Below are 23,255 nucleotides of genomic sequence, written 5' to 3'. Positions count from 1 at the left end.
AACATCCTCTGCATTATCCAAATGCAATTGCTTCGTTCTTGTAATGAGGTGACCTGCTGAGCTACTTTTTAAAAATTCTGCAAATACATTTAGAAGATTTCATTTTCCTCCATACCTCATAGTATCGACTAGTGCATTGTGTTATCGAAAAGCAAGCAAACAAACAATTAAAATGCTCAAAATCTGAAATTAAATCAGGAAATAGAAATACTCAGCAGGCCAGGCTGTGTCCTTGGAGAATGGAAAACAATGATTACCCATTTCAGGTCGATGAATTTAGAGTATAAGCACAGATTTCACCAGATTGAATCCCATTTACTTCCTTTCTGCCCAGGTGACCAGATCAATTTACTTTAGAAACATAGAAACATAGAAAACCTACAGCACAATACAGGCCCCTTGGCCCACAAAGTTGTGCCAAATATGTCCTTACCTTAGAAGTTACTAGAGTTACCCATAGCCCTCTATTTTTCTAAGCTCCATGTACCTATTCAAAAGTCTCTTAAAAGACCCTATCATATCCGCCTCCACCACCGTTGCCTGCAGCCCATTCCATGCACTCATCACTCTCTGCATAAAAAACTTACCCCTGACATCTCCTCTGTACCTACTTCCAAGCACCTTAAACCTGTGCCCTCTTGCGGCAGCCACTTCAGCCCTGGGAAAAAGCCTCTGACTATCCACACGATCAATGCCTCTCATCACCTTATACACCTCTATTGGCTCACTTCTCATCCTCCGTCGCTCCAAGGAGAAAAGGCCGAGTTCACTCAACCTGTTTTCATAAGACATGCTCCCCAATCCAGGCAACATCTTTGTAAATCTCCTCTGCACCCTTTCTATGGTTTCCACGTCCTTCCTGCAGTGAGGCGACCAGAACTGAGCACAGTACTCCAAGTGGGGTCTGACCAGGGTGCTATATAGCTGCATGGTCCTTTCCTGCACTTTAAAGTCTTTCCCCTCAGTTTCAAACATAGAACATAGAACGTCAGAACACAGTTCAGGCCCACTGGCCCATGAATCTGTGCCGACCATCTTACCTACTCTAAGATCAATCTAAACATTCCTTCCCACATAACCCTCCATATTTCCATCATCCATCACACAACTAGTTTCGAATCATCTCAAAACCTTTGCTATCATATCATTATGTTTAATTCTAAATTATTAACATACAGGTACATGACATAAAAATTCAGTACCAAAAATACCACTAACCTCCAGCATTTTGTGTGTTCATTACTCAGGCTTTAAATAAGATTTTGCACCTATGAATATAAAACATACTGTTAAATGAAGATGAGGATTCCGTGCGTTTTATGCCCTTAACCAGAAAGTGTATCCCAATGAATTCGAGGGCAAATAAAGTTTCCTCACTATTACTATCCTATTTTGTCTTGCAATTGTTAGAAATTTACTCATCTTCTCAGTTGGTATAGTTGGCTGTTTATAATAGCATCCTGGCAGAGTGTTTTAATTCAACCCAGAGGTATCTTGGGATTGACCAAATAACAAAGTTCTGGAAGAACTCAGTGGGTTGAGCACAACATTCCCTCTAATTTTTTTTTACAGTTGCACAGTCCAACTACTGCTCTAAGCAGGAAATTTTTGCACTGTCTGAAAACAGCGCAGCACTTGAAATTATTTTTGTAATATGCACACTATGAATATTTACAATGAAAATTGCAAAAGCAATTTTTCATTTTATTTATTATCTGAAGTGTATAATGAAATGCAACACAAAAAAGAAAATCTTCCATGTTTCATAAACTTTTAAACATAGACATTGTTGGCGTTTGGCAGGCTGGTGATTTATAACAATAAGCTATTAACTCCCATTCTGTGTTTATTGTTACAATTTGTAGCAGTATTGTAACTTAAAACACTGACTATGCAAATAAGTTGAAGCTCTGAAATGTTTCAAAGTAAAGGTTGTGGTACGTTTACTATTTAGAAAATTTATGGATTATATTCATTAACTAATGATTGATTACAGGGTACGTTGCAATCATATTAACAGATTATAAAATTATATTAACATAATTTCAAGATTTTATTAAAATCATATAAAAGAAAATTCCAGCTGCGCAGCAACAAAGGCTATGTGTGCAGGAGCATTTCAGTTAGTGCGCGGCAGCACATCCGCATAGCTTAGGAGCAACAGTGGTTGAGCAGCAAATTTTGCAGGACGGGTAGAATGTGTGGAGGGAGCTGAATTATCTGCATTTCCTGTCCAGGTCCTGTATCAGGACCCAGAGTACAGAGGAAAAGATAGTTAGTGTAAAAAGGGAGGGGGGGGCGGTGGTGGGGTGTTGTGCGGGATGGTGGGGCAGAAGTTGATGGGTGGACTGAGGAGGGCTGAGGGATAATGGGCAAAAGGAGCCAGGTTAGGGAGCAGGAGAGGTAGAAATGGGATACAGCGGCACGTGGAAACATGGAATAAAGAGGCAGGTGTCAGGAGGGGATGGTGAAGGTGGTCTCGAAGATTGGAGGGTGATAAGCGAGAACGCGAAGGCTACGTGCCGGAACCAGATGAATAAGCTGATATGAAGCACTAAGGGAGAGTGAAGGGCAAGTGGGGCCTGATATGAGCGGGGATGTGGTGGATGAAATGTGTGGGGAATAGGTGAATAGAACCAGCGGGTGGAGAGGGATGTAAATGGGCAGTGACTGGCTGGAGGGAGGGATATGGAAAACGGAGCAAAAACGGGGACTGGAGATGGATCGGAAGGACACGGGGAGGGGGAGGGGCACAGGAGGAAAATTCAGCATTCATACCATTGGGTTGTACACCACTCAGGCGGAATATGGGATGGTGTTCTTGAGTCAAATTTTGGCAATCCTTTTAAGAGATGATTCCTTCTTAAAAATTTTTAAAAAGCGTTATTGCCTCGTCCTTTCTTTTGTATTCCTCCTTCTCTCTGTCTCATTCCTCCTCTCTCTGTCTCTGTTTCTGCCTCTCTCTCTCGTCAGAAAGCTGTATATCCAGGAACTTTAATCTTCCATTCTCGCTGCCTTTGAGATGCGTTTCAGCAATTTAGAGGATCATTGTTTTACATCTCATTTGGTTTAATCTTTAGCCTTGAGGTTATTCAATTTAAAGACAGCGAGTACAGTCATTGAATGTTGGAAAACTATGCTATAGTTTCTTTTTTTCGATTCCAAAAAGTATGTTATAATGCAGTATCAAAAAACAAACAAACAACACAATCAGAGATTTTTCCCCTCGGCCGCTCAAGGAAGCGAGAAAGTTACAGGTTCTGAATTTTAATTATATGATTTCTGTAAGATAAAAATGCCAGCGATATTGTCTGCGATGGGCAATAGTGCACCCAAAACTCATTGCAAACTGAAAAGCAGTAATTAATTTTACGAACACTTTAGATCTAGCGCGGTATGGATTACTATTCTAATATAACCTTTGGGTCTTTCCATTACTGGCATTCATATTGGAAGCATTTTCTTGGCCAATAATCCGAAACACTTCTCGACTAATAAGATTTCAGGTTCGACGTCGATGTGAATGCGCTCGAACAAACGACCACTGCTTTGCACGGCACTTAAAGTAATATGGAATTTTCCGCTTGCTGGGACAGAGAATGAGGTATTCTGGCATTGCAATCTCGGCTCCTTTTTACTTCGCGACAGAATCTCTCTGAGATAATCTTTGAAGTACTTCTGATCAAATGCGCAATGCAGCAACTTGCTAATCTTGCATTGTGAAACATCATGCCAAGATAGTAGCAGTTACCATCAGAATTAAGAAACTCTCACAAATAATTTCCATTGATCATATTAAATCGTTAAAATTATGTTTAAAGCCTTGAATAGAACAATTTTCTGTATTTAACCCTCCATGCCTGTGTATGCAAACGATTGTCATAGTTTCACATATGTATTAATCATGCTATCATTCTCTACTCCAACTTCAACCAATATATCGACGCCCCACCCACTGAAGAACCAAGCGGTATGTAGGTCGAATGCTTGACTCTGCTCGCATGTCTTATGGTCTTATGGCGAACAGAGCTGAGACTTCTCAGATTTTGAAATGAAAAAGATACAAAATCCCTTACTTCCTTAAATTGTCTTATACAGCTGAATGGCGATTTCTGTCACAATCTTTCTGCTCGTTCACTTTTCTTAGCTTCGACATTTAGAGATAACGTATCGCTTTCTATTTCTAGATCCAAAGTAGGTTTCTTAATATCTGAGCACATTGAACTCTAGTTGATACAATCTTACACATTACAACGTTATGTTCTCCCATCTGTCACTCAGCGTCCTCAGCACATTACAGATATATGGTTCTCTGTTTTTTTGTCATTTATGAATATAATCATTAGGCATATGGTGCCAATTCAGTACCAATCCATTGGTCACCTCAATCAATTCCCTGTCAAAACCGGCAGGTTGCCTCTAATTCCATGCCCTAAGTATCAGAGTTGCTAACAAAATGAATACATTCATTCAACACTGGAGGTATGTCCTTAATTCACTCTCAGGTTGGAGGAGTAACTCCTCATATTCCGTCTGAGCAGCCTCCAGCCTGATAACACGAACATCGTTTTTTTCTGACTGCCGGTAATTTCCCCCTCCTCTTCTCTCTTCATCCATTCCCCTCCCTGTCTCATCTCGTATCTATTCTCTTGTCCTCACCAGCCTATCAACTCCTCCTGGTGTCCCTCTTCCTCCCTTTTCTCCCATAGTCCACTCTCTTCTCCTGTCAGATTCTTTCTTCTTCAGTCCTTTACTTTGTACACCTATCACCCCCAACTTCTCACTTCATCTCCCCCACCTACCTGCTTATTCAGAATTCTTCCCGATTCCTTTCCAGTGCTGATGAAGGCTCTTGGCCTGAAACATTGACCCTTAATTCCTCTCCACAGATGCTGCCTGACCTGCTGAATCCTTTCAGCATCTTGTGTGTGTTACAATGGCTTTCCAGGATCTTCAGAATCTCTTGTGTAACAAGAAAATTCGAGCATATAAGGAGTGTATGGGAAAGTGAGGCAGAGCAAGAAAATCAGAGGCAACATTGAAATGTGAAGGAGGTTGAAGGGCTGCTATGGCCCATAACTATTCCTGCTTCTTGCACTTTAAATGGACTTCAGAATATCTGCAAGTGGTCTCATGGATGTGGACACAGAGACCTGCTGTATGCTTCAATCTAATAGCTAGGGAAAGTACATCTAACCATTCAGTATCATTCTTCTTCTTGATGGACAATCCCTCAGTTCCAAAGAATACTTCTTTCTACTCTGTAGGAAGAGGCGCAGTCGACGTTTCAGGCCGAGACCCTTCGTCAGGACTAACTGAAGGAAGAGTGGGCATGTTGTAGATCTTCAGAAAAGCTTTGAACACATACCAGAATCTTCCGCCTGCCTGGTAAACTCTTCCTATGACAGAGTTCAAGAAGAGTACCCATTTTGGAAGTCTGGTAACAAGCATAGCTAACAAAGCCTGGTCTCATTACTGGGAATGTTGAACAGGGAGAAGAAGTTGGCATTGCTTTGCAGGGTCAGCAGAAACAATAATGGTGGTATTTTCCCCCCAGTGTATTAAAGTGTCTGCTGTAGGTTGTCCAGAGCTCAAAAGCAAACAGGAGGTCAGGAGTTGTTGCTCTCCAGTAGACTGTCCATTTTATGCCATTTCTGAGATCTTGATCTTTAAAGGCTGTTCTGGTGCGTCGAAAGTATTAGTCAACTTTGGCATCACCTCCTGCCTTCCCCAATAGCCCACTCCCAAGGAATGGGAGTGGTCCCCATTTTTATACTTTAATCAACTCGTGTTCTGGCGTGAGAAGAAGAAGAAGAAGAAGAAGAAGAAGAAGAAGAAGAAGAAGAAGAAGAAGAAGAAGAAGAAGAAGAAGAAGAAGAAGAAGAAGAAGAAGAAGAAGAAGAAGAAGAAGAAGAAGAAGAAGACCCTTAACTCCGAGTGGAGTCATCAGGACGCCGTCATGACGGCGTTTCTTTTAGCAGGCTTTCTTATTTTTACGAGGCCCAGTTGCTAGCTTGACGCTCAACCCAGCACGGATGGAAAGCGTGCAAGGGAGTTCTGGCGTGTAGTTAGGACAGATTAGTGAAGGGCCTTGGTATCAGGGAGGAGCTATAGGAAACTGAAGGCACAAACTCAATGATTTAGGAACTGATTCTTCCCTTCCGCCATCGCTTTTCTGAACAGTCCATGCTCCCATGAGCATTACCTCACTATTTAGTTTTCATTTTGCACTTACAGTATTGCGCAAAAGTCTTAGGCACAATCTAAAAAAATTGTAAACCGAAGATTTTTTCAAAAATAATGAAATGAAAAAAATCTAAATAACAAAAAAATTATTAAAAAGGGCAATAAACTAAAAAAATAATTCAGATCAATATTTGGTGTGACCATTCTTTGCTTTTAAAACTGTATCAATTCTCTTTGGTAGACTGTCGTGCATTTTAACAGGAAGATCGGCTGGTAGATTAGTCCAAGCATCTTGGAGAACTTGCCACAGTTCTTCTGCAGAGTTTGGCTGTGTTGCTTGCTTCCGTCGCTCCGGGTAATTCCAGACAGCCTCGATGATGTTGAGATCAGGGCTCTGTGGAGGCCATACCATCCGAAACAACATAGAAAATCTAGGGTGCCTAAGACACAGTACTGTGTTTATTTCCACTGTTTATTTATTTTGTATATTTCTTATTGTAACTTATATTATTTTTATATATTGCACTTCCCTGCTACCGCAGAACAATAGTTCACTGATTATGACTCCAATTCATGTAGATGTTGAGCATATGGTCCATCCTCCTTTGTGCTTTGGTGAATGAGTCAACAATGTCTTGGGGTGCTCAGCCAATGAGCAAATGCAAATATATCCTATAATTCAACTATCTAATACAGTACACTGTCGGCAATAAAGTTCCTTAAAACTGAATTCCGGCTACTATAATGGTCTCACTTGAAATAACAGACTAAGCTCTATATAGTGACAATGTCACAGACATCTGGCAAAGTCACCAGTCACGCAGTTGTGCTTCACTACTGTTCAAATCTGGAATTCTTCCCAGTTAGTAGACCAGGACTAGAATCATAATAGACTCTTACAAATGCGAGAGGGACCCGCAGCTTAGTGCCATGTTTTCGTCTGCATTGTTTCTAGGAGTTTGATAAATATATAATACCCCCTCCTGAACGAGTCCAGTTTCAATAGCACTCAAGATTCTCGGTATTTTGGGCCCTTTATCTAAGGAAGGGGGTGCTGGCATTGGAGAGGGTACAGAGGAGATTCGCGAGAGTGATCCTGGGAATGAAATGTATGAGGAGCATTTCGTGGTTCTGGGTCCAGCGAGTCTGTGAATTAGAGGGTGGGGGCGGGGTGTGGTGGACTCTCACTGAAAACTATCGAATATTGAAAAGCCATATCGAGATGATGTTTCGTAAAGTGAGGAAGTCCGGGACCTGAGGGCACCGTCTCGGAATAGGAGGAAGTCCCTTTAGAACAGAGATGATGGTGAATCTGTGCAATTCATCAGCACAGACGGCTGTGGCGGCCAAGCCGTTGGGTATATTTAAAGCCGGGAAGTTGATAGGTTGTTGATTAGTAATGGCGTCAAAGATTACGGGGAGAAATCAGGAGATTAAGGTTGAGAGAGAAAATAAATCAGCTGCAATGGAATGACGGAGAAGACTCGATGGGCCGAACAGCGTAATTCTGCTCCCATGTCTTCTGGTCTGCTGGCCTTACTACCACGAAACTGATGAACACTACCTTCAGGGAACCCTTCAGGTACCCCCGATCCCAAGCTGCGCACCATCCTGAGTTAGAGACATAACCCCGTTCCTCCACGGCCGCTGGGTCTAGGTAGGAGAATGGGAACACTTTCACCAGAAGGCCAGTAGCAGTTCAATAAGAAGCCTCGTCACTACTTTATGAAGGTCGTGAACTAAATGCCAACTTTGACAGCGACTACCACACCCCATAACAAAAGAATCAAAACTCGGTCATAACGTAGCCTGTGTTGGCGCGTGGCCAAGTGGTTAAGGCGTTCGTCTGGTGATCTGAAGGTTGCTAGTTCGAGCCTTGGCTGAGGCAGCGTGTGGTCCTTGAGCAAGGCACTTAATCACACATTGCTCTGCGACGACACCGGTGCCAAGCTGTATGGATCCTAATGCTCTTCCTTTGGGCAACAGCGGTGGCGTGCAGAGGGGAGACTTGCAACTGCTGGTCTTGCATACAACCTTGCCCAGGCCTGCGCCCTGGAAACCTTCCAAGGCGCAAATCCATGGTCTCATGAGACTAACGGATGCCTATAAGGTGTATCCTAAATATCTAGCTGAGTGCAAGAACATATCTGTGTCCTAAATGTCGATATTCAGACTAATTGAATAGAGATAGTAAGTGTAATCTTGTAGCTCTGGCGGCTATCACAAGTCACCAGAGTTGCCTTTATATGTTGTTTTGAAACTCTAGACTGAACTATATAATCCTATACAACCATACATTTGATGTAAATTTATTATTCAAATGTAAAGGAGCCAAGCGTTCGGGTGACAAAACTTAATTACCTTTTTCAGGCGGAAAGTTAGGCCGTGTCGTAATGCAAGAATATTAGAACTGCTTGTAAATGTTCGCATTTTTTGGAATTATTGATAGGAATACGCAGTCAGAGCAGAGCCTGATACGTTTATCACCTAGTAGCTATATCGGAACGCGGAATCCCAATCACCTTTAACCGGCTTCGTCTAAAGAAGGATCGCGACTTTTCTCATTAGTATTCTTTATCCAAATTCCAAGTTTTTTCGTGTGGATTAGCTGCCCCAATAATTGCCCAACCAGCGATAACAAAAGAACATCAAAATCGGATTGGATTTTAAAAAATAATTACGATTTGACTTGTAATTTGAGTGGAAAAAAAACTACACACATTCACGAAGTTCGTGGCCAACGCTAATTTAATAAAATTCTTACAGCACTGTGGCCAGAATTTGCGGGGTACTGCCTGAAAGCTTATATACTCAAGGGGAAAGGTATATTTTATTAGTTTGTTAATGTGGTGTACAGTTCCTGCGACAAACGTGTGGAAGGAGACGGTATTAACACTCAGGGAGTTCTTAACTTCAAGATCAAACAGTAATAGTCCCCACTCTCGCTCTCTGGACCTACAGCCCCTTTGCTAGCGCAACAATCTGTCAGCTTCAGCTCCTGGTTGTAAATTGAAAAGCACAAAACAATGCCTCTCTGCTGTAGGAACCGGAATGAATTATTTGAAACGCTTGCTCCGTGATTTACACACAGATAGCCATACGAAGTAATCTACTGAACTCTACGTTTGTGTTCAGGAGATGTGGGTTGGGTGTATAAATAAATAAATGTGTTACCCTTACCACAGGGCACCTTTGAAAGAAGTCTAGGCCTTTGATACTCACTGGTGTATACGCTACACATTTTGTAAAGAGGAAATATAAACACTGCTGATATCACAGAAAATCAAATGACATTTAAAATGGTGTCTCCGGAAGTTTTTGGAAAAACGGGACTAGAATTAGGGTGTAATCCACGTACACATATGTATAAGGGGGGGGGGAGAGGGAGGGAGACAGGGGGAGAGAAAGGGAGAGGGAGACGGAAAGAGAGGATGAGGGAGGGAGGGAGAGGGAGAGAAAGAGCCAGAGAGCGAGAGAGAGAGAGAGAGAGAGAGAGAGAGAGAAGGAAAACAGCGGGAGAGAGACTGGGAATGGAGAAGGAGGGAAAGAGAGAGGGGGTGAGGGAGAGAAAGAACGAGAGAGAGGGGGAGGGAGGGAGAAAAGGAAGAGGGAGAGAGAGAGAGACAGGAAAGGGAGAGGGAGGGAGGGAGAGGGTGAGGGAGAAGGAAAGGGACAGAGAAAGAGAGAGGAAAGAGAGAAGGAGGGAGATGGAGAGAGAGGGGAGAGGGTGAGAGGGAGAGAACGGGGGGGGGGGAGGAATACCCAATTAGTGGGGAAGAAAATAATCCAAGGTAATGGCAAAACAAATCAGAAACATTCAAAGAGAAGATTTATAAGATAATTGCTGGTGCAATAACAAAGATAAGAAGCTCAAATGCAATACGTCACGAGTTTAAAGAATCTGTCTAGGAAAAGTGCTGTTCTCGGCATACAACGTTCTGAGCCGGATTGTAGCATCTGCCGTCTCCATTCACATAGCATGAATGCTATTTGGTATGGATACATCTCTTTCGTTTGGAGGCTGGCAGTAAAATCTTTACAGCAAAAGCTCAGGAAAGAGTAAAGTTAGTTTGTTGGGTGTTGTACGTTTTCCTTTCAGCAGCGATTGCGTGGAATCCGCACTATCGAAAAAGTTTAAAATAACGGAGAAAACTCAGATTTCAGCACTGAATGGACCGCTTCTGTAAAGTCTACGCTTGGATCCATGAGGACACTGATTTTGTAGTTATATATGTTGCGTATACCCGTGCTAAATATGACCATGAGATGGAGAAGTAGAATCAGGGCATTAGACGCACAGAGTCGAGGCGTCATTCGATTTGATATATCTGCACTGAAAATACATTAACAGCGTCGTTTCTACCCGACAGCACATAGATGTTTAGGATAATGGGGGAGAGCCCTATCGAGATTTTTTCTCCATTTCTTCGAAATCGACAGATTGAGAGGTCGAGATCGCCCCCCACCCCCGTTATAATGGCAAATCTGCTGGGCAAAGATAGATACTACCTACAGTACACGACGAGAACTTCCTTTTCATTTCTCCAAAACTGCATTAGCATATAATGGACAGAACAAAACCAAATACAACGAGACTGTAAAAAATTCCCGTGGATTTACATTTGAACTCCAAGTAACCGATTGACGGAGATTCCATCCATGCACTCTACTATATTAGATACTACAAAGTATTACAAAAAAAAAGTAAAATGAAAGCCCAGAAAAAATTGTCCCAGGGCCTTTCATAGCAACTGGATGTTAATTCCGCTCCATCTTACTGAATACAAACGCGAGTACAGCGACTGCTATGGTAAATACGTTCTTGTCATTATCTTGACATATTCCAATTGGTACTAAATCCCGTTGTCCAACCGTCAATACTGAAGTCCGATATGTCCATACCTCCTGACATTATTGCAGGTGACATTATAGACTGGAGCTAACCGCGGCACAAATAACCTGTACTAAATGTCAAACCTTCTAGACTAAAATAATAAATGACGGGTAGAATATTCTAATAAATTCACTGCATCTCTCTATTTTGTCTCCTTTTTGTACAAATAAACGCTATTCTAAACTTTGGCACAATGGTTCACGATGGTTAGTTGACCGTAGCGATAAAACACCGCAGCGACGGCCAGGCATGAATGGACCATTGTGTTTTTCTCTCTGTCGCTGTATCTCACTTCCTCTTTTTCACTTTCCAAGGTCAAAAGGCAAAACTGAGATTTTTCTCTTAGTGTTTTTGTTTAATAATGACCCTTTGCTGCAAGTTTCTCCCTGAAAAATCCAGGTCGGCGCCTTATGACTGGATCCGTCTAATAATGCACAATCTCTAGTACAGAGAAGTCCAAATTAATCTGTCACTTATTTTTCAGCAACTATGACAATGTAATTCCAGGAAACACAGGGGCGTAAAGATTCGACATTTCCAAACATTTTCTTGGAAAACATCGTAACCATCGCATAAAACTATTTTCTTTGCAAAATGATCACTGAAATGTGTAAGACGGCTCTTTCAGACAACAATAAATGTGCATCTTGGCTTTTATCTTTTTCTATTGAATCTGGAATTTAAATATCGTCTCTTTTTAAACTGTTACACCGCAGCGTGTGGCTGGAAGGGTGCGGTTTGAATGCAGTCTTCCCTTATTTCGGATAAGTGAATACAAATGTTTGAACGGGTGTATATAAGTTTACGTTTACACACACTCGCTGGAAAGCGTGGCCTTTTTTCATTGACACAGTCCAATCCAGCAGCTGAAAGGAGCAGCGAGATTTTTTTACAGCAATTTTCGGGTCACGTGCCCTGTCCCACGCGACCCCCCCTCCCCCTCCTCACCCCTCCCCCGAGCCTTTCCCCATTTCAGATCCACTTAATCCACAAATATCCTTTAGCCCAGGAAGTGCGAAAAAAATCTGCCTCCAGTCTGAGTTCGCAGGGAGCAAAATCTGCAGCTGGGTGCAGTTTTAATTTTCTGTAATTTGCGTGTCTTGGCGTAAACGACTAACCACGCACACACGCATTTGGAAATGGCCCTGTTAACTAGACCAACTTATCCTAACCGTAACAAGTTATTTATGGTGCAGAAGCTGGAGATTCTCCATGGCGCCATAAAGAGAAAAGTGGTGGAATTGCTCAGCATGGCAAAATGGCATAAGAGAGAACGCATCGCTCTCTCTTCACACTTGCCACCTGACCTGCTCCGTATTTCCAGCATTCTCGGTTTTAATTTCGGGGTTCCAGCTTCTGCCGTGTTTTATTCTCTGAGCGCATGCTCACTTAGTCCTTTGGTGCCACAGGCCGATCGAATGTTCCCCAGTGTTTAATGTACGCATCTCTATACGAAGTTTTGCATTGTGTTTTCGTTAAACATCCACCCACCAAGAGATTTTTGGTATAAGGTAAGACAGATAGATAGATACTTTATTGATCCCAAAGGAAATACAATGTCACAGTAGCATTATAAGTGGAATACATGATGTTCGACCAACAACCAGTCCCTAAAATGTACCAACGTAACTCGCCGTGGTTAACATTTCAGGTGGAATATCTTTTACCAGAACGGCGATCAGCTTGACAATTTAACTCTGTCTCACTCTGCACAAACGCTGAGGGGCCACTTCAGTGTTCCTAGCGAGATCAGTTTTTTTTTCCAGAGCTCCAACAGCTGCAGCATTTTGCTTTTCCCGCTCATTTACATCTATAAATCCACCTGATGTAAGTTTGCTCCAGTACGATTTTCCCCTTGCTGTCGCTGCTACTAACGCCATTTTAATCCTATTTGTTAACTTCTCACATCAATATTTATTACTGTATTAATTTAATCTAATCATATTTAAAATAGGTCTCCAGTATTAGAGTTTAGCTACGCTATGTCTGCAACCGATGGCTTGTTATTCATTACCGCCTAAGGCAACCACAGACGAAAATTTAAATTTACTCAAAAGAGAGTCTGGAAAACTTGAGCAACGTTCACAAAATTCTGGAGGAACTCAGCAAGTCAGGCCGCAAGTTTTGATGAAGAGTGTCGGCCTGAAACGTCAACTGTTTATTCCCCTCCATAGATGCTGTCTGACATGCTGAGTCGCTCCGGCATTTTGTGTGCGTTGCTAAGTTTATCATTATGCCTTTCTCTCTCTGTAGATATCTTAAAGTAGTTAACAGTGAGCGGTAAACAGAGGAGATAATGCAAATGCGGGAAATCCAGAGTAATACACACACAATGCTGGAGGAACTCATCAGATCAGGCAACATCTATGAAAGTGAATAAAGAGCCGCTGTTTCGGGCCGAGGCCTGGTGGAGGGTCTCGGCCCGAAAAGTGGACTCTTTATTCCTTTTCATAGATGCTGTCTGACCTGTTGAGTTCCTGATCATTTTGTGTGGGTGACATCGAGTGCCGGAACACAACAGTTAATTGCACAAAGCTAGCTTTTTTAAACCCCGAGGTTGTAACGAATTGACAATCAGTGCTTGTTATTAACGTCAACAGATAAGGGGGGGGGGGTGTCACGATATCTCGTCCAAATAAGGGCAAGGAATGTTTTTAGACGCGAGGAATATTAAGCCAAACACACCATGTAAGATACATTTCCCGAAAATACGGCAGTCCCCATATATTTCATGTTTTTAAAATATTTTTCTCATAACAACTGGAACCACAACCTAGCAATTTAGAAGCCAGCGCTATCATTTGGTCCAGGGCTGTGTGGGATTATCAATCTAACAGATATGGAACAGTCCAATAATTTCTCAGATTGACATCTAGGATAGGATTTTGTCAGTCAATAAACACAACGGCTTCGATTTCAACCATAGGACTATCTTGAGATTTAAATATGGTAAACGCAAAACTAAAAGGCCAATAAAACCGTCTGGTTTTCTTTTTGACGCGGAATAACATGGTACACATTTCCGACAATTGTTATTATTTCAGAAAATTCCTTATCTGCACGTTTTGTACTTGCACGTAGGTTACTCGTGTATACTTAGCCAATCGTTCACGTTAATCACGATTCATCTAATGACTACAAAAGAAACGACCCGTTACCCTGAAAATGCCCCAGCTTTTCGGCTCAAGTCAGAACGACGTGACGCTAAGATTTAGAAAACACTCAAGAACCTTTATTTTAAACTTGAAAATTACGTTGTTCCGCTGACATTTATTTCAATAATATTAGATAATACCGATCAGCTTCCGGTACAAGTTATGCGAAGAACTGGGAGTTCTTAATATTAAAATATTTCTAATAGGATCTATCGGTCTACAAAATAGAATTTTCCATTACACAATCAATGTTGCTCAATCACTTTGGCGTCGAGTCCGTCTCCACCATTAACCAGAGGGATCTCTTTCTGCAGCGTGGTCACAACCAAATGTCACAAACAAAACTGCAGCAACAGGCAGGGGTGCAAACATGATAGCTACTCTTTCTGAGAATGATCATGGAATCCTCGTTGCAGAAGACCCCACAAAACACGAATAATATTTTGATCGGACGACTTCGCTGATTGATGTTTAATGAATATAGGTTGGACTAGTCGCGTGTCTCCTGTATTTATCTGTTTCAGCGTAAACCTATCAAACCCTTCCAATTCGCCTTGAAAGCAACTCGCATAATTAACTATAAAAACAACTTTAGTAGATTCATCATTCGGCTTAGCGGGACTCTATCCGAGATTTATTATAGTTTCGCATTAGTGTAGAATGCGCGGTGCCGAGGTTGATTAATCACCAAGTTTCCGTGCCACAGAGAAGAAAAATAAACACTTGAAATAATTTGATCTACTATATGCGCGTCGCACTACTTTTACATTCATTTACATGCCATGCACGATTAATGCTACACTGGATAAAAAGAAGCCACCGTATTTTGACGATGCCTGGCCCCTTTTGGATGCTTTAACCATTTTTCTACCAAAGGAAAAGTTAATAATCGGTAGTTTATGCTACCACCCTGCCACCGACTTTATAACAGTCGCAGCAAGGAACGCTACAGACCCGAGTTCCGATTCTATATTTGATATCCTTGTGGATTTCTAATATTTCTAAAGGGGAGTCTATTACAAAGTCAATAAACTGTCTTTTGGCTATGACGAATTCCAGAAAAGGAAACATTCGCATTACGATTTACCTGCGTGTATGGGAAAATCTGTCTCGTGTTGGTACATTTTTATACCGTTGATTATATACACTGCAAATAGGCTGCATTATACAGAAGTTGCCCCAAGGCGTTTTTCATCCCGATGGCTATGGCTACTGCTCAATTTTAGGGTAATGTTTTCTAACAGGGCACGCAATAATGTCCCATGAAAGGCAAAGAGCCATAGCTAAGATGGTCTTTATTTGTTTCGTAACGTTAGTGGAGGAGTTGGTATTGTCCATGGCACCTGCTGTACTTCACATAGTGTCATGTGATTTTTTTAATAACTATCCAAAATGGAAAACGGGACATCCGTTCAAAGTTTTCTCCGAAATACAGAGCTCTCGATAAATAATTCGGTGCTGCGCTGCTGTACCTGCATGGAACTGTTCTTAGACTGAATAATGAGAAGTCCACTTCCTGGCTGGGAGGGAAGAGCTCGCCAAGTTAGCACCCACATGCATATGTTAATGCAAAAATACAATTCAAATGCTGATCTGAAGTTTATGATTTGAACCATGATCTCTTCTTGTCCCGCACTGCTACCCTTTAGCACCGCTGCAGAGGTAAACTCATGAACGAGATGACGCTCAAAAATTTGGCCCCATAAATTTAGGACTGTTATGAAGCAAGAGTAATTTAGCTACTGGTCTTCGACAAGAGAGACTGCTCGTGTTTCAGTCCCCTTGTATTGCGTTGGCCTCTTTATGGCTGGAATCTTAATTATTTTGTCTTGAGCGTCTCCCAACAATTAAAAACACAAATACCATGGTGTGAAGTCCACTAACTCTAGACTTAATGCAAATATGGGTCTACTCTCCCTTTTATACATGCCTGTATATTTAGATGAACTAATTAACGTCTTCCCCTTTCCTTTCGAGCCCTGAAGAAAGATCTCAACCCGAAACGTCGTCTGTTTATTCACTTCCATATGTATTGCCTGATTTGCTGAGTTCCTTCTGCACTTTGTATGTGTTGCTCTGGATTTCCAGCATCTGCAGAATGCCTTGTGTTTATAATTGAAACACTAGTTGAGGCTAAGGTGGGGAATTTTGAAACGAAAAAAAGTGCCAGTTGATATTACTAGTAAACCAGTACTAGTACTAGTACTACTACTAGTACAAGATATCTTAAGTATATGCATCAAAGAAACGTAATCTTTCTTCGAAATTAAGTGGGTGTTGACTGTGAAGAGATAGCGGCGCGTTCTCTTTCTTTCCAAACATTGACACGTCACAAAGTCTGATGTAATAGTGGGGTAGCCCTCGACCATCGAGGGTTTCATCGTTGAGAGGAGACGAAACGAAGCCCGTTTAGTGAAAAAAAGATTACATGACATTACCTGAAGAACAAAGAGCTCTACTGGTGTCGGGGCCAAAATCTCCGACCCTCCTCACCAATCATCCATCATCACCTCAACCCGCCAACACACACAAACACACACACACACACATACACACACACACACAACTAATATCATTAGAAGCTTCGTGTCACTTTGTCATCAATGCAAATTAATAATCCAAAGGAAGACTTAAATCCCGATGTCTACACTATACTTCCCGTATGGAATGATACACACATGAAACTTCTTGGAATGGGCTGAAAAGTACACCATTACTGATCACTGCAATGTTAATCCAATCTCAATCAAATATTAATGCGAGGCAATTAATTTCCCTAGAGTTCTTATAACGTTTATGTTTACTACGGCAGAACTTCTACCTGACCTAACTTGGGTTCTGTACACATTAAAATGATGTATCAATGTATGAATCTGTCCTGTGAATCAATAATCATCATCCAATCAATGGGTTGGTGGGAGTGTGCAGCTTCTTATTCATTACAAAAGATTAAGAACAGTAAATCCACCACCATCTTTCATGCTAGCTCCAATTGCTCATCTGGTAACACTGAGGTATGACAGTAAAGGACATCGGCTGAGCATTCGGTTAATTGACGCTATGCATTGCCTGCTCGGCAGGAGAGCGCCATCGAAAGAGACCAGGATATCCGTAGAGCTGAAGTTGATTATACTCCCATGGTCTCCCTGGTGGATCATCCGAAATACTAAATGATGACTGAAGCAAATGCACTGAACCTCCTTAGCTGTACTATTGATGGCACCTGCATTGCCGAGGAGGCTGCTACCACGTGGTCATGTCATGAATCTAGCTATCTGTAAATAGATTTGGGATGATGGATTATATATATTCTCTCTAAGTTTACACCTAAGTACAGACCCATCTGCTCTGCGCTGCATTCCCAATTCGCAAGGGCCACCATTTCATTACCCAAGCCCCTCTACAGCCCAAGAATCTTTTCAAAATAAATTCTGTTTAAAAGCCGAATTACCATTCAAACAGAGGGAAACAAATGAGAAATATCATTTATTTCTGCCAACGAGAAATATCAGATAATAAACATATGGGATTTCTTTCTGCTGACGAGAAATATCAGAGACGACACGTTCCGCCTACCTGAAGCTACCTCAGGGAGATATATTTTAGGGCTTCGCGTGTCATGGTGCGGGATACATTTTTAAATAAATAGATCTGATTAAAGTAAGTCTATATTTTTAGATGGTGTAGTACGGACCTTGTATACAGGGAATTTTGGAAATCTAATAGGCGTACATCATATCATAGAAGAACAGAACTGCCGGTTCTATAAAACACACCGAGCAAAAGGCATAACCAGGGCAGTAGACCGAAAGTCACGATGCTAAAGCAGCGGACAATTATTTCCGGGCAGAATCTCATTCTGATTTAAAAATCTTTCCCGTCGCTTTTATACTACGAATTTACTTGATATCGGTTTAATTAAGATAAATTTCCTTACATTTGCACATCGGTTATTTTTAATTAGTGGCGAAATTCAAATGGGCATATTGAATGATTTAATTTCCGTAAACAATAATCACCGATTCCGGAGAACGGAATAGCCCAAGTGCTGTGTTTGTGAAATGCCATGTCTGAGCGTCCCTGGTCTCGGTGAGGGCCTCACTGTCTCTTTCATTAATGGTGCAGCTGCATTATGCACCGGTCAAACAAAACCTAGGGTACGTTATGCAACGCAATAATATAAACCCGCAAACGGCAAATACATTTTTTCTCCCCAGTTAACCAAACAATCGGAGGGGATCCATTATATACTTTTGTCCTTACATACTCAGGAACGGCTCAATCTATTGTGCGACACCTTCCCGTTACAATTAATGGCCTTCATTATCTGAACCATTTTTTCATAATTAAGAAAAGACCTTTCCTTTCCAACTTTTGAAAAGAAAATTGATCAGTTTCAAACAGAGAAGTCTCATTACGAGCGATGTTTCGGATTGTGTACACTCATACTTAGGTTAGATTTCAGTAAACAAATGTCGTTTTAAAACAGTTTATTAATGTCTTTATTGCAAAGCAGATTCACGCTGCCAACATTTGGATTGTTTGAATAAAGAAATTATAGAGCTGATTGCAAGAGAGCAGTTAACACCTGCTCTGTAAACGCTATTGCGAGGCTAAACTGAAATTCTCGCCGCACCCGCCCCTACCCCCACCTGCAACTCCATCTCGCTAACAAATTCATAAAAAAATAAACGATTACTGCCAACGTCAAGACTATCTGAATGATATAGAGAACTTATGCGTGTGAGTCCAAATGGGCGATGTGTATTTAACTCCGGTGGTTAGTCAATAATCAAGCTACATCCCACTTGAAGGCCTAGATTAGATTTAAAGTGCAACAGTCTACAGCTTAATCCACCAGGAAAATTAATGTGTTCATATCACGTGTACGTGTGCATATATAAACAAACGTACATGTGATATATGTGCATGTTGTGCTTAACTCTAAGCAGGACGAAAGCCAACCCGATGTAGAATTTTAACACAATACAAACTAATATATATTTATGGATTATGGAGAACAATGTCGGTTTTTAACAACCGTGTAGCATTTTAATATTTAATTTAAATGACGCATTTACATAAATCAACACTGCATATAATAATTCTCACCATCTAGAAAATTAAAGACGTGCATTGAAATCCACGATATTAATAGTGATGAAATGCCGATTCTAATTATGAAATGGGCTCAGAGTAATGTTCCCCCACCACTATCCCAGCGTGTTCGAGGTGCCCCAGTTCCTATTGTATAACTGAAGTGACGGCTGGGTTATTACTATTGCTTGGTCCAGTGCAGATGCAGTAAGTAAGCCTTTATTTCACACTGCGGCAAGAGAGGCCGCATATATCATTGTCAGTTTATTTAGTTATTCATCGAACATTAACCAGGATTTAATGAAAATTTTAAAGAGCAGAATTTTATTGCACCGTGAACGTACACAATGACTTGGTAACAAATTGCCACCTGATTCTATTTACTATTAACCGCATATGACCTCTTGTTCCTATAGGCTGAACTATGGCGTGGTATTAAAATGGCGATTCTAATTATTCATTTCCAATTGCACAGGGATAAGCGGCCACGCATAAAGACAGAATGGAAAATAATATTTTAGCTTTCCATCTTCATTTTACTTGTTTTACTCTGTGGTGATTGTATGGAATAATGATTGTGCAATATAATTTACGAAAGTTCGGGGCATATTTTGAGATCATATTACTGTACTGCTCAAAATCGAAAATTAACTGATCTCTCCTTTTGTATATGTAACTTTGCTAACTAATTGACAATTTCGACCTGAAAGCCGGGGAACTTCTCTGAAATAATTATTCCCCTGTCATCTCGGCAAAAGATCGATGTAGAAATAAATTTCTGTTTAGGATTGGATACTGTTACTGTATGTGCACCTGCATATAACTCGTGGACAAGTGCCATTGCAATCGTTGGCCTATAAATTGTGAGGCTAGAGGGGTTTGGCTGCCCACTCACTCCATGTAGTAATGTTGTAATTATATTTTAAAATAAGTTTATATCTGAAACAACTACACAGGTTAGGCTATGTCGAAAGAACCACCAAAGCGACCTCGGAATCTCCGCCCTCGAACATACATTTAACCTTAACTTGTGATTCCTTCGTATTCCGGGCCTTAATAACACAATGCTGTATTAAAGCGTTAATTATTATTTCCGGAAGCAAATGGCCTTTGTTTTAGGGGAAATGCTGTAAGTAGAGTCACAGCGGTTATGTTTATTCTACGACAATGCGAAGATACATGACTGATCAGCTACCAAGTACCGACCAATAGTTCGGTTTTCACCGAATAAATCAACGAAAGATCAAATCAACCGCGTCGTGGCTGTCAAGAAGATACCACAGAAACACTTAAACCCAGAGATTCAGGGAGGGAGAGGGGGCGCCGCTCAAAATCCAATTAAAATAATTACAAAACAAAGAATCCCGAGAGTAAGTTCCTCTTCCAATTAGTTAAGTACAAAGATAATACGGCCTACAGATGACCTGAAAAAGGTGCCGAGAATGTTACAGAGAATTTAACTATGAAACTATATATATTTCTCAAATAACACCATTTAAATATTTTAAATATTATTAGGTTATAAAATCAAACAAAGCATTACAATGCAGAGAAAAGCCTAAATGCAATTCTATGATTATGAGCAGAAAATATCACTTAGTAAACGATAGAACAGTAATATAATTACAACTACAAATATCTAAATAGAAATAGACATGCTTCTTAAATCTGACCTTAGTTAAGATACTTTCCATTGTAAACACACTACCTTTTAACCTGGTTCTGGTCCGAAGATAAAACACGCTCAATTTGTCTGCACTATTGCAATTTTACAGAAGTTAACTTTAAAAGGGGGAGAGTTTAATTTTTATAGACGGGTTTGGGATTCAACCGGCGAAGGTGCTTTAAAGAGACTTGAGCCACTTACGGCGACCCCGATTGAATTAAAACAAAAACCATTGTTTCAGTTTTCTCTCTCGGCCGGTTCTTACCCTCAGGAAACACAGCTCTCATTTTGAGGTAACTGGTCGTCAGTCTGATGATCGACGCTTTGTCCAGCTGAGAGGTGATAGCCGAGGGTAGAGGCAGTAACTTAGCCAGCTCGTAAAATTCCCCATTTTCCTTTTCTCTTCTCGTCTTCGCGGCATTTTTGGATTTTTCCTTCATCTCGTCTATTGCACCGGAGTGTTACTGACATAATAAATGCAATTTTTCCGGAGCATCAGAAACATTCGTTAGGCTTTTATTGTTTTGTTTCTGCTTGTCCGAGTAATTTTGTTTTCCTCTCGCAATGTAGTAGTCGAAAGTGTCACTTAAGGCATTTTAACATAGATTAGTGGCGATCTTTCCTACTCTGTATACTTGGCAGCTTGAGAACCGTGTCCTCTAGTGTCCGCTTTCTCCCGGCGGCTGTGACCGCATTCAGCTTCCAGTTTCAGGGCTGCTTCCACTGAAGTGGCTGCACTGGGTTAGGATTCAGACACCGTGGACTCTGACCCATACCCCCACCCCACCCCCTTTCTTCGGCCCTTTATCCTCGACTCTTCGCTCCTCCGGCACAAGTTGTGCCCAGTCACTCTGTGTGTGTGTGTGTGTGTGTGTGTGTGTGTGTGTGTGTGTGTGTCTTTCTCTCCCCTTCAGTTCTGGCTTCTATGTTCCACCTGCTCCGACCCCACGTTTCACACGAAGGACCGCGGGTGCTTCTCGGAGGTGAGATCGCCCCGAATAGTTCAGTGACTGAATTCGTTCAGATCGGTTGGCAGCCGATTCACTATCAGCCCTAATATACAGGCTCCTAAATTCTACTGCGGATAAATCGGCTGCTGTATCTTTAGGGGTGTGGGGGGTTGGCGGCAGGAGGGGGTGGGGATGTCAATTACGATGCTCTTTTTCTTTTTCCTGCGGAAATGATTCGAATTCAGGCTACCATCATCCTCTCCGTTGTGATTCGTATCGACTCCGTTACCACCCTCGGGTGTTGTTGACCAGACCAGTTTGGCAAGGTATCTCCACTGTCTGGGGTTCGTACCGACTCGTTCACAGGGCGCTTAACTTCCCCTGTGTCTTCTACCGCCGGAGTGGGTCTTGTTAACTCTGTGCTGGTCTGTTGTCATTTGAGAAGCGCAGACGGTAGTTCACCCATCTCAGTTCCATGCGGCGGTTCACGATCCTGTGTGTTACACGCGAAAGCGGGTCAGATCCCCCTCGTCAGCTCCAGGTTACATACATATCCTCTTGCTTTCAGTTCAGATCCTTAATGATGAGCAACTGCTCAGAGTGTCGTGATCCCCCCCCCCTTCTCTAACGTTGTCTCCATTGCATCCCGGTACCCCACATAACTACGTACGGGAGAATTAAAGTCAGCGCCAGATTCGCAGCGTGTCCCCAAAAGCTCTTTACTCCTACGCGCAGTCTGTCTCACTTACGCGGGCGTAAGCACTCTTGATCAAGCATTACTCCACTGCCACAAATTTAATCTTCACCTACTACCCCACTACCCCCCCCCCACTCCAACTATCACTCCATGACTGCTTCACTCTGGTTCACTCACCTACGAAGCAAATCACGCGTGTACTGTAAGTTAATTAATTTGTCGATTGGCTCATTCATTTCCCACTGTCTCACTGTTTCATTCACAGTACGTCAGGCTGACAGTCCCTCCTCTGCTCAGTCCTGCTTATCCATCCACTGACCGCCTCTCTCTCATTGTCCCACTCACCATCTCACTCATATACTCACTGTTTCACTCAATCAAAATCTCGCTCACTCTGTCTCTCTCGCCCGCTCTCCTTCACTAATTAGTTATTAGTTCAAGGTCTCACCGGCGCACCAGTTCATCCGCCCGGTTTCACTCACTGTGTGTGTCACCCGATGGACGTCCCAATCAATATTTAATATGGCCTCTTTTACGCTCTCACACAATTTCATCTTTACTCAGCGCTCTTGCCTCATTATCTCATCTCTTGACTACCACAGTCCCTTAT

The 23,255-nt window shown here is 41.8% G+C and overlaps 1 protein-coding gene across 1 annotated transcript in view; it reads right to left on the bottom strand.

Moving 5' to 3' along the window:
* The window catches only part of sim2 (SIM bHLH transcription factor 2), a 92,201-nt gene extending 70,455 nt beyond the window's left edge, over positions 1-21,746 (bottom strand). Inside the window, exon 1 of the mRNA XM_063049791.1 lies at positions 21,264-21,746. Within this exon, the coding sequence (XP_062905861.1) occupies positions 21,264-21,438 (175 nt within the window). The 5' untranslated portion in view covers positions 21,439-21,746. The remainder of the gene's footprint in view (positions 1-21,263) is intronic.
* Between the last annotated feature and the right edge of the window lie 1,509 nt (positions 21,747-23,255).

This window comes from Mobula hypostoma, chromosome 6, assembly GCF_963921235.1.
Source record: "Mobula hypostoma chromosome 6, sMobHyp1.1, whole genome shotgun sequence".
In the NCBI taxonomy this organism is placed as follows: Eukaryota; Metazoa; Chordata; class Chondrichthyes; order Myliobatiformes; family Myliobatidae; genus Mobula; species Mobula hypostoma.
The sequence above is the reverse complement of the archived record's forward strand: the minus strand, read 5'-3'. Positions and strand labels throughout refer to the sequence as shown.